At 38.8% G+C, this 12,256-nt stretch overlaps 1 protein-coding gene across 1 annotated transcript in view; it reads left to right on the top strand.

Annotated features, from left to right (window-relative positions):
• FAM135B (family with sequence similarity 135 member B) overlaps window positions 1-12,256 on the top strand; it is a 138,857-nt gene that overhangs the window by 104,912 nt on the left and 21,689 nt on the right. The window contains exons 7-9 of the mRNA XM_065628718.1: window positions 2,860-3,013; window positions 5,744-5,793; window positions 9,466-9,621. Of these exons, the coding sequence (XP_065484790.1) occupies window positions 2,860-3,013; window positions 5,744-5,793; window positions 9,466-9,621 (360 nt within the window). The remainder of the gene's footprint in view (window positions 1-2,859; window positions 3,014-5,743; window positions 5,794-9,465; window positions 9,622-12,256) is intronic.

Genomic DNA, 12,256 nt, shown 5'->3' with positions numbered 1-12,256 from the left:
CAGTAGACCAAAAGAATTAACTCAAAAGGTCATGAGAATCATTACAAAGGAACCTAACATACTTTGACAATGGATATTACAAGCCCAGGGCAACCTTCATGCTTTTTGCAAGCTGGGATTTTCAGCTTCAGTCTAAACTTTTGTTTTAATAGGAGTTTTGTCTTAACCAGAATTAAACTGGTATCCGTCCTCCTGATTTAAGAAACCCAGAGAGCTGAGCACTTTGTAACTGTTTAATGGGTCACAGACACTGGTTTTTTCCTAGCTGATAGTTTTACAGCAGTGTTTTTCCTTAGAATAGCATGTACCATGTTTGTTACTGAACTTGATTTGCTAGTATTGTGTTCTGAATCTATGTTTCAGGCTATAGCCTAGGAAATAAATATGCAGAAGAAGATGAAATGAAAATAGCAAATGTGGAAGGTTTGCTATCTATAGGCCACCCCAAAAGAAGACATTTCTTGACATTTCCAAGCTTAGTGAAGAGTGACGGATAAGCTGTTTATAATGGCATCATCTGATAGCTGCCTGCCCTGATCGGGTCCCTGCAGATGAGGATGCACAGATATTAGTTCACATTAGCTTATATTGTCCCTGAGGTGGGTTTAATAATCACTGTTATGTCCTGCTCTTGATCCTGCCCATGTGTGACAACTTTCAGAAGAAACAGTCCTGTGAGAGCAGTGATGTCTGTAAGCCACTGAAGGACCAGAGATTTGGAGCTTGGTGTCCTTTTGCTGTCACGCTCTTTGCACCTTGAAAAGATGATTTTTCAGATTAGGTTGGATGTTTCCATTAAACAACTGAGTTTCAAAGTCAGCTGCCATTTTATAGAGTTTCATCAAAAAGGTTCAACTGAATGATATGGCCCTTTACTCATGCATGGCACAGCCTGGATTGTGCCTGTTTGGCATTGCCTTGGGTTGTCCCTGTTCCTGCCATGCAATGGTATTCTCAAGGCACAGCACCTTCTTTGGCACAGATATTCCTTCCAGAGAGCTGGGACAGGAAAAGAAAGGAGATCTGGGACCAATCTTTTCAGCCCTCTATGCACACATTTATATCATCTGTATCTTGACAAATTTGAAAGAGCACCATAAGAGAAATGGACAAACACTAAAAAAAAATTAAATAGAGCTAATTGATAAAGATTTTCAACAACTTTAATTCACACATTTTTTTAAGCTCAGTTCCAGATTTTATTTTTAGCTTTAAATGGTAACCAATGCCAAGAAAGGCTGCAAATAGCCCTATTAAAATGCAGTCTTGCACAACAATACCATGTTATAGTATTGATGTGAACTATGAAATTATCTCGCATTTTTCCTTCTACTTGTCAGTTTAGCACTTAAATGCCAGAGTAATTTTTTGCCTAAAAAAATCAGCAATGGATTATAAGATGTTTTTTCATTGAATTATATATATTTATCAATTGACTTCCAATTTTCTGTTGTTTCCAGCAGCATTTCTGAGGGAAACATCCCAGCTTAAGCTAAGAGTCATGAAGCACAGGTTTTAGGGAAGTCAAAGGGAGAAAACCACAGGAGATGCACTGGTGTGTGGTTGGTGAGTTTTCGCTGTTGCTCCAAGAGATGCACAACCAGTGTCTGAGAAGGCAACCAGTACCTAGTTGGCATTTAGGAATTGTATTCTTACCCCATCAGTGACAAGCAGTGGACTAAGTTACAAATTGTTCATGTTTCTCCATAGTCATGCAACAGTGAGAGTTTTATCCTGGTGCCTTTGTGCAGCCCATATGCTGTAAAAAGCAGATCCAGATGTATTCTCAATTTACGTGATCTTTCAAGGACAGAGCACCTAGGTGGCTTTCTCACTTCTCTGTTTTCATAACCCTTTCTCCTTCTGCAGTACAGACAACTTAGTCCTGTTTGGGGGAACAACAACCAGATGTAATAATTGATTGCAAGTGCTCAAACACCATTCTACTGCATCATTGCATAAAAACTGTAAAATGCATACACAGACCATAGAAACATTAACTGTTACTGATAGTTGTCATACTACTCCTTGCAATTCTCCATGAAATCCTGGGCACAAAACCACAGTTTAATAAATGGTTTTATTTTAAGTCTGAGCAGTGCAAATTTCAAATATGTCTAATTTATACGAGCAGTGTTTTTTGACAGAAGTGAAAAGTTTCGATTTATGGTGCTCTAATGCAAACTCAGCTTATGTTCTAAGTGTAAATATGTTGTCTGGGAAATTTTTGTATGAAACATGCTGTGATCTGTCCAATTACATCTCCTCCCACAAGAAATATACTAATCTAGACATTGATCCTGGAGTACAGAGTGACTCATATTTGTCGATAGGATAGTAATGCCATCTACATTTTTTTCACTAATATGCATAACAAAGTATACTGTGATACTATCAAGCTACAAGCTTTGCAGAGGGGTATAAGAGGCCATGAGGAAAAAAGAGAGTGAGTGCATCCATCTCCATAGTCCTTTCCACCCCTCCTCCTATTGCAGAGAGGGTATGTTTTGCACAGCACTGTCTACGTTATGGGAAGATGTTGGCTTCGCAGTGAGACATGTGTGAAGGACAGAGATGGACTTCTCTGTCAGACTGTTTGGACTGAGGGTCTTCGTACATGTGATGACATTGCTGGGACCTAATGGGCAAAATGTACACGTAGAATGAGATACTATTATGGCTACATGCCTGACAAGTTAGGTGGCTAGAAGGGATGGATAAAACCTCTCTTGAGTGCCAACTGCTTGATTAGAAATGAAAGGCTTCCCACAGCTGGACTTTTGTGGAAACCTCTGGGACAAATGTAAACCATTAATTTTAACCTCTGTGTTTTATTTTCTTGATACTTTTGTTGCACAGGGCAGTTTTTATGTCCCGTCTGAAAACTGCATGCAGCACGCATACAAATGGCATAAAGACCTCTGTCTTCTGCTTTTGAATGCTCAAAGAGGACTTCACATGTACTACACCCTCATAATGAAGGAGATTCCTGATTTACCACAGCTGAAGTTGGGTAAGTCAGCAGACATTTAAAATCACTGAATATTTTACAGTGCTGCATTTTCAATAAACATTTTAGTACCAAAATTCTTGGGCTATTCGCAAATTTTAGAGGATTTTTGTCCTTGTTTTCTGATTAGTGTTTATTTTGGCACACAATTAAAGATGACCACGTTTTCAGCTTATGAAAATACTTTTATAGGGTGTGGCCTTATGTGTAGAGGAGTAAAATGTTTTGATAAATTTCTCAATATACTTACCTTTCGGTGATTTTTGGCCTCGCTTTTTGAAGAATTAAACTTCCAGTTCTGAAATGTCATGAAGTCTGGGGAAGAGTCTAGCATATTTTTTTACTCTTGATCAAATGTATTTTTAAAACTGAAAAGAAAAATCTGAAAAGTGATATGAGTGTTTTTGAAACATATTCCCGCATTTACAATTTGCATTTTATTTCTTCCCTGCCAGTTACATAATTACAACTTGCTATTTAAAATGATTCTGCTTTTCTTCCTAATTCAATTGTTTAATAGATTTTCTGATTTTGGCAGAAGCTTTTTTTGCCTGGTCAGGCCTCATAGGTCCAATGTGCAACTGCTGGCTGGCTTGATTTGTGGGATATAGCTCTGTAATTCGTGTTTACTCGTGTTTGTAATGACAGCATGAACTCCTGTGAAAATGAGGCGCATCTCTGACTAATTTCTGCTCTCCCACCTGCTTCTTTGAATTCAAGAAATGCGGCTCATGATTTCACATCTGTGTTTTTGTGTCTTTGTCATTCTGTGTATGGGTTTTGAAGTTATCAGTTCGTTATATTGCAAAGATAATCATATTAGGACAGTCAATTTCATTGGCCAGTAGCTTTGAAAAGGGAGCAAAAAACATTTTCCAGTTTCACTGTACAGTGCTTGTGTACAAGAACTATCAAACATAATACATTATGCTTTACAGTTTTACGACCTTCATAGCTTCTATTTTCCACTTCATGCCTTTGTCCTCAACATATATTTCACTTCAAGATAACTTACAACTTATAGGGTGAGAAGAGCATATAGTATGTTATTCAATCCATCAACGAGGAAAAAAAAAAAAAGAAAAAATAATTACAGCATTTTCATTTGCAACTTATGAGTTCTCAGATAGAATCCAACATGCAACAGAACACATGCTTCAGGCGTCCTGCTTAATAGGCACATATAATAGATAATTAGTGTCTCACCTGGACAGGCTTATAGGTTGGGAAATGACAGAGTTATGTGTGGATGGTTGACCACAACTCAAGATCTACACCAGAGCACATATTGGCTTTCTAAATACAATTAGCTTGGTTTTCAAATTACTACTGTTACTGAAGCAGGCACTTAATTTGCAAATGTACTTGTTGTAACGCATGCAAATTGGCTAAATGCAAATACCCTTTTTAGCCTCTTGAGCAGAGTGCAATTTGCATTACTTTATTCGTAGTCTGAAAATCTACTGAAGATTTGGTTTTAAAGCTAATCTTCTGGTGCCTGTTGCAAACTTGTGCAAAATTATGGAGTGTAAGATTCACCCAGTATGATGAATATGAAGCAAATTTTTATATCTGTCATCTCCTTACAGTCATTGGAGAGAAACAGGCCCATTTAGGAAAATAAAATATGTTATCTGACAAGTAGTGCTTTCTGCCTTGTGATGGCATCGATGGCATCTTGTGCTTACTCATTTTTCTCCACTGACCAGGAGGAGAATATAAATGTCTCATTCATTTGTAAACCTCTGTATTGGTCAGATTAATCTTGTCATATGTTCTAAAGATAGTTAAGACAGATCCAAGACTATAAATCTCTGCAGACTTTCTTAATTTGTTTTCCTAGCTCCCTGCGTAGTATATTAAAAAAGAAATAGTTTAAACATTAAAAGTGGGAATGATTGAGTCCAAAATTTTACCATCTAAGGATGGTCTTTTCAACGTGTTACCCATCTCAGTCTGTCCTTTTCCATTCCTGAGTACTATTTAAGAGTCATTTGGGGACTGAGGAGGGGAATTGGCCTGTTGGTTGTTCTGCTTTGTTTCTTTATGGATACTATTAGAAAATTCCACATTGCAAAATCAAGCTGCTAAAGTTGGAGAGTTGATTTATGTCCTCCTTTGCCTTATAGTCTGTGGTGCATTTAGAGTGGAGTATCTCTGTGCTGGGTTTTCTCAGGACATCCTCAAAATGCTGCTGTTTGCTGGCAGAGTGGAGAGGTACTTGACACTCCACAAGGCAATACAGATGTGCCCAATCTTTTACTTGTGAGACACCTGGTATCACGCAATCCTATGTAGCACAACAGGGAGAGCCATTTCTTGCACATCACTTGCTCAGACTTCGCAATGGTGAGACTTTGCCTTCAGCTCTGGAGTTGGCCACAAATACCAAAGGCTAATAAGCAAACTTCTGGTAAAAGAGAGAGTAGACAATGAAAAGTCAAATCATGTTTTATTTGTCCTGACAACAACATTTCAGAACTTCTACAGGTTTAGTTGTCCAGTTTACATAAGCAGAAGTTGTACCTCCACCTGCACCAGTACAAGGTGGGATGTGGAGTGCCCACATCCAAACTGAAACTTGACCATTGGGGAAGAATATCAAATGACGTATTTCTCACATGAATAAAAAGCAGAGCATTAACATTTCATATCTACTGTTCTCATATCTGAATCTCTTTCTTTGTGGCTTGTTTTTTTGTTTTTTGTTTGTTTGTTTGTTTATTTTTCTAGAGGAGCTACCTGTGGAAGAGACGTTATCTCAGATTTGTATGGAGCTACAGGTATTTTCTTCAACAGAATCTGCCCGCAGGTTTTTCAAGTCTATTTTTCAAGTGCACTGAGAGAGCCCAGTCACATATCAGAGTGGGGAGAAGGAGAATTTGGTGTCACCAGGAAGTTTGTTGAATGTTTCTCTTCCACTAAGTATTTCACATAATTTTGATTAGTCACTTACAAGAAGTTTCTGTCACTTTTAACAAGTCACCAGCTGGATTGCTCTAACATACTCCAGTGAGCCTAGCCCTGAGTATCAGAATGTGCAGAGAAAAAATTATTTGGGGGTAAGTTCAGCTTTTACACTGACAGGAGAAAAGATACTTTGCCAGGTTGTACAATTGTATCTTCTCAAATAAAAATGCCTAAATGTCTAGGAAGGCTCATGGGAGGAAAAAAGTGATTTTGGCACAGAAGTGACTGAACTACTCTCTTGAACTTGCTTCTACCACATTTATTTCAAGTGAGACACAGACAGATTGCCAAGAGTGCCAGGAAGAAATGCAAGCATCAGCTGATCACTGGGGAAGAGGATTTATAATCAGAGATTTAATAAATTTGATTTGCTTAGTTTATTAGCAAGAGGGACAGCATAGGGCAGAATGACAAAATAACAATGGAGGGAAGCTAAAACCAAATAAAACCCAAAGTACATTCACATTACAGTTACGAACGGTGGGCTAATGTTTGTCAGCCATGGGTGAAAAATGTTTAAAATGGCAAATTTGTTAATTTTAAGTCATGACTTGAATACTTTGCAAGAAATCTGATTTCCTATAAATTTAATTTAGAGAAACATAAGTTATTGGTCTCAGGTCTACCAGATTTAGAAGCTGTAAGGGTACAGGCAGTCAGACTACACAATCTAGAGACTCCTTTGGACTTATTTTCTATGAGTCTGGGAAAGTCCAAATTGGCTTGGCATACATTAGAAAATGCCAGCATTAATTTCTCTGTATTTTCTAATTACTGTCCAGTTCATTTTCTCCCAAAAAGCTTATTGACTTGTTTTGTATGGAAATATTAATAAAGCCAGACTCTACTGACTGTTGTTTGAAAGCTACTGGGAACAGTGTAGCAACAAGTAGGTGAACACAACAGCTAGAACAGCTGGTTCTCTGGGGTGTTGTAAAAACTTTGTTTTTCCTTAAGGCTGTGAAACATCTTGTCTTGGCACCCTGGGATGATAACTTTCTCTCTATCTAGGCATAATTTGATGATAAAGACATTGAATTTGCAAAGACTCTTAAGACATAAACGTTGAGATCTTGTACAATATTTGAGGGACATAGACACAACATTGGCCATCATTGTAAGTGCTGAAGATGTATGTACCTCTGTATGGCACACAGATTAGTATTGGCAATGCTCTGCCAGTATTTTGTCTCTGGGAGTATGTGAACTGGAATAATTTCTTTTCAGCAGAACATACGATGAACAGCCAATTATAAAGGAAGAAAACTCTATTAAAAAACATACAGAGAGAAGCTTGTAGGGTTAGTCTCCCATTGCCATTGTGTTACCAGAGCCAGGTCCATTTTTAAAATTAAATACAAACAAAATAAGAGAAAAATGTTAGTTTAACCTGCCATAGCTTTGTATTCAATGCAAGAACACAGCAGATACTCAATGCAGGAGAAAATTGAAGGAAACATTTTTTTTTTTTTTTAATTGTGTGGTTGATTTGTTAACAAACAAGCAAAAATAACTCCTTTAAAATAATAAAAAAATCCCAACAAAACGAAACACATTGTTGATTTGTTTTGCGTGACAGTATTGTTAAAGCCAGAGTACCTTGAGTGGGGCTTGAAAGGTGCAGTCCCAGGGAACAGCCCAGCAGAAGATATGTGAATGAAATAGCCAGAATCACATTCGGTGATAATTTTAATTGCTGGGTTTTGATCTGAGGAACTGAGTCCTTGGGGTTTGATCTGCACCACAAGTGTTGCTCAGCTCTTGTTCTGTGTGTAGCAGTGCAGTAAGACTCTCACAGTTAGAAGGAGGCTATCTTCCTTGGTTATTCTGTTATCATCTTTTATCTGCTCACTTTTCCTTCTGCCTTCATTACTTCCTCACCCTTCCTTCCTTCCTTCCTTCCTTCCTTCCTTCCTTCCTTCCTTCCTTCCTTCCTTCCTTCCTTCCTTCCTTCCTTCCTTCCTTCCTTCCTTCCTTCCTTCCTTCCTTCCTTCCCTCCTTATCAGTTATTTTACCCCAAATAAAGCTGGCGAGACTTTCACTTTTATTCACCCTCATATTTTAGCTCAATGGGTGCCAACTACACTATTGGAGAGCAATTCCTTCCTTCCTCTCCATAATATTCAAAAGTTTCAGAACCAATAAAATAGAAAAATAGTCATCATATACCTATTCCTAGTACGGCTTACATTAATAATGCATCTTCTTTGAAAACTGTGCTTTCAGTTTATGATGTAAGAGGCAGCTTACTAAAAAAAAAACCAAAAAACCGAAAAACAAAACATACAGCACATAAAATTGAGTGCAGTAAGTAAGGCAGTGCCATGACTCTATGAAGAGAAATGTTTGGGAAAATCTTCTGTCTACCAGCATCCCCCTGATTTTTCCAGTACCAGAATGAGTACTGGAGCTTGTACCATTTTGGACAAGTCATTAAAAAAGAACAGCACCCAAACAGTGTAAACTCAGTGACAATTTCTGTGTTATCCACACAAGCATTTTCTCTGTTTCTCTCACACAGACAATTTGCTTTTAATCATGGCTTAGTTTGCAGCATCACCAATCTGGAAACTACCTGCATAATAAAATGTGAAAAACAAGCAGGCTTTCAGCTAGATTGCAGCCCTAGCGAATAAAAGACCTGGCCAAGAACAGATAAGCAATTGCTCTGGTATTATTTCTGGAGTATTTCTGGTGGTATTACTGGTTTTGTGGAAGCAAGTAGGGACCCTAGGAATATATGAAGGCTCAGTTATGTACAGTTTGCGCCAAAACATGGAGGTGAAATTCAATGTTTATTTCTTGTTAAAAAAAAAAGTGAAATCACAGAGGCTGACATGCAAAGACTTTACCGCTGACATACACTTTCTGGGCTGCAGAGCTTTAGCACTGAGTTGCAACTTAGAGTTGGAGGGCACAGAGGGCCCCAGCATGTCGTAGTGTGGGAGAGAAGCAACAGCAAACTCCAGGATGTCTGTTTTCATCATGTGTTGAGAACACAGTGTTTTGCGTTTGTTGTTCGTTCCCCCGCAACAAACCACCCATCCGGGATCCTAGTGTGACATGGCTGAGAAGGCTTCTTTTACTATCAGGAAGGGGATGACTGGCCGTGGTCTATTATTTCAGAGCATCCAGCACCATCTGGTGGATAATTTGAAAGCGACTTTGATTTTTTTTTTTTTCCCCCCCAGTAACTACATCTGCAGTAAAACATCTGGAAAAATTGAGGCTGTTCCCACTTCTTGCTCATCGATTGTATAGCGGAGATTTGTTGAGATAAAATGTGAGGATTTTAAAGAGTAAAAGCAAAAGTCTCACCAAATTTATTTGGGGTAAAATAACTGAAAATTGTAGCTTTTATAATTCTAAAACAATAGGATTTTTTTTTATGTTGCTGTTGTTCCTAAAAGGACTTAATCTAACATACTAGCTGATTTTCCTTAGTTTCACTGTCTTAATCTAAAAATGTCCTTTCTCTCCTCCAGCTGTTGAGCAATCCGGAGAAGATAGCAGAACAGATAAGCAAGGACCTTGCCTGGCTTTGCTCCCACCTCCTCACACTGTGGACCCAGTTCCTGGAAGTAGCAACTCTCCATCCAGAAGTCACAGCTTATCTGACTCAGGAACATCACATGCTAAGGGTAATGTTAAGAAGTTAAAAGCAAGTTCAGTAATGTTAACCTCTGGATAGATATCAATCATTTATCTGGATACATATTTCCAATACTATTCTGCCCATATGAGTTTTTACTGGAGATGGGGTGAGCAGGAAAAGAGGTGAAGAAGAGGTGAAGCACAGGATTTGAAACTACAAATTTCAATTTCTGGAAGGAAGGCTGTTGCTTTTATGGGACCCAGGACCCTTTGTAAAATAAATGCACTTTGAACACCAGAATCTGATGTGGAACAGGAGGTGGGTGGGAAGAGGTAGATGTCACCTTGCTAGATATCCATGAATCATAAACATTCGTTTTAAAAAGCACAAGCATCACAATGAAAAATAATCAAAAAGATGATTTTATCTAAACTTCTTTCACAAAACTAACATGAGGAATAGAGATTTATTCTTGTTCTGATTTAACCCCAGATGGCAATTAAGCACCACACAGCCACTCGCTCACTCCCTCACTGTGGAGTGGGAGAGAGAATCAGAAGAATAAAAGTGAGAAAACTTGTGGATTGAGATAAAGACTGAGATCGAGATAAGTAAAGCAAAGTAAAGCAAATGCCACACACACAAGCAAAGTAAAACAAGGAATTAATTCACTGCTTCCCATGGGCAGGCAGGTATTCAGCCACCTCCAGGAAAGATGGGCTCCATCGCACATAATGGTGACTTGGGAAGACAAACATCATCACTCTGAATATCCCCCTGTTCCTTCTTCTTCCCTCAGCTTTATAAGCTGAGCATGATGTCATATGATATGGAATATCCCTTTGGTCAGTTGGGGTCAGATGTTCCAGCTGTGCCCCTCCCATCTCCTCGTACACTCCTAGGCTACTCGCTGTCAGGACAATGTGAGGAGCAGAAAAGGCCTTGACTCTGTGTAAGCACTGCTCAGCAGTAACTAAAGCATCCCTGTGTTATCCATACTGTTTTCAGCACAAATCCAAAGCATAGCCCCATATCGGTTACTATGAAGAAAATTAGCTCTATCCCAGCCAAAACCAGCACTGTTCTCTTTATTATGTCGCATGTGTATGCATATATATATATATATATAATTCCTGCCTTCCCCCTAGTGAGGTGCATGCAACAAAATATTAATATTGTTCGTGTGGAAATTGCTTCTTGTACTTGATAATAAAGAAGGCACAAAAGCATTTGTCTTTTGAGCTGTCAGATCTGCTTATCTGATTAGTTCAATGTGTGCTGGGTCTTCCATTAGGATGTTTTTGGTTGTTGACCAGACATCAGTTTAGCACATCACCTGAGCTGCACTCATAGTCTGATCTAATCCACCTTGCTTAGCTTTATGCATCTACAGTGTAGGTATTGACCTTCCAGCTTATGTTCTGGTTCCTGTTAAAGTTGTTGGAGGCCTGGTTATTCTCTAGAGTAATAAGAGAAACTCTGTTTGGTGTCCCCAAGAGCATGGTGTGAGCTTGCAAAAAGGAGGCATAAAATTTGGGAAGAGGTGACTAAGTGGCTGATGCTGAGACTAGGTCTCCCTTGACTCTAAGAGGAACTGCGTGGCTTTCAGCCAAAGGAACCAATTCTGTATGCTCCCAGCTCCAGCAAGGTGAATCACAGCCTGTGGTTCCAACATCAGTTGATGCTGACTGCCAGCTTGGTCTTTGACAAATTACACACCTTTGTGTGCTTCAGTTCCTCCTCATGTAAGCTGTGTGTAATGAAAATTTTCCAGCTCTGGAAATCAGTTTGAGAGTTCCAGATGAAAAGTCATACTATTAAGGTAGAATCTTTTTGAAGGGATGCTAGTCCTTTTTTTCAGAAGGGCTGTTTGTTGAAGCACAGCTGGGGTTTAGGGAGATGCAGAGATGCTGTGACATATGCATTTTACCACCATTTTCTAACACTGTAACAGAGGTCACTTTTACAAATATTATTAGTAATGTATGGGCTGCAGTTTAACAGCTTAGTACACTTGATTACATATTATGCTTGATTCATTGAAACTCAAAGCTTCTTCCAGGGAAGATAGCAGCACTGAATTTTTTATAGCTTATTTCACACTCTGTGCTCTGCCAGCTACTTCAGATCTGTGAGTCTTTTGTAATTGATTATCCAACACTGAACAGATCTAATGTCCATGAAGAGGTTTGAAGAGCTCTCATTTGTAAGGATGATGACATAGGCAGATGTGTTTCTACCATGAAAGGGCTTATTCTCCTCTGGGCTGATATTTAAGAGTTACTTGACTCTCTTGGGAGTCACTGTGGGTGTTCCCATAGAAGAAATGATCAGTTATGAATTGTCCTAATTCAGTAACCCATTCCACTGCTGCCACATGATTTTCATGGTGGGAAAGGAACAAGTCTTCCCCATTTTAAGATTACAGGGGGAAATGTTAAATTTGACAGCTTTTAGAAAAGTAGACAGAAGATGCATGTAAGAAAATCTTGATTTACTGTCAAGGGACACTTCTTATCTCCCAGCAAAATATACAACACCACCAACTGCATTGTGCTGGACTGGGAAAGTAAAGTGGAATTGAGCTCTTTTTTCTTTCTGTCACCAGAGTAGTGCAAAGCAGATGGAGCATACTGAGGAATCTGGTTCTGACAGTCACTGCTCTGTCATTACCTTGATTG

The sequence above is a fragment of the Caloenas nicobarica genome, chromosome 2 (genome assembly GCF_036013445.1).
Source record: "Caloenas nicobarica isolate bCalNic1 chromosome 2, bCalNic1.hap1, whole genome shotgun sequence".
Taxonomy (NCBI): Eukaryota; Metazoa; Chordata; class Aves; order Columbiformes; family Columbidae; genus Caloenas; species Caloenas nicobarica.
This window is presented reverse-complemented; position numbering and strand designations above follow the sequence as displayed.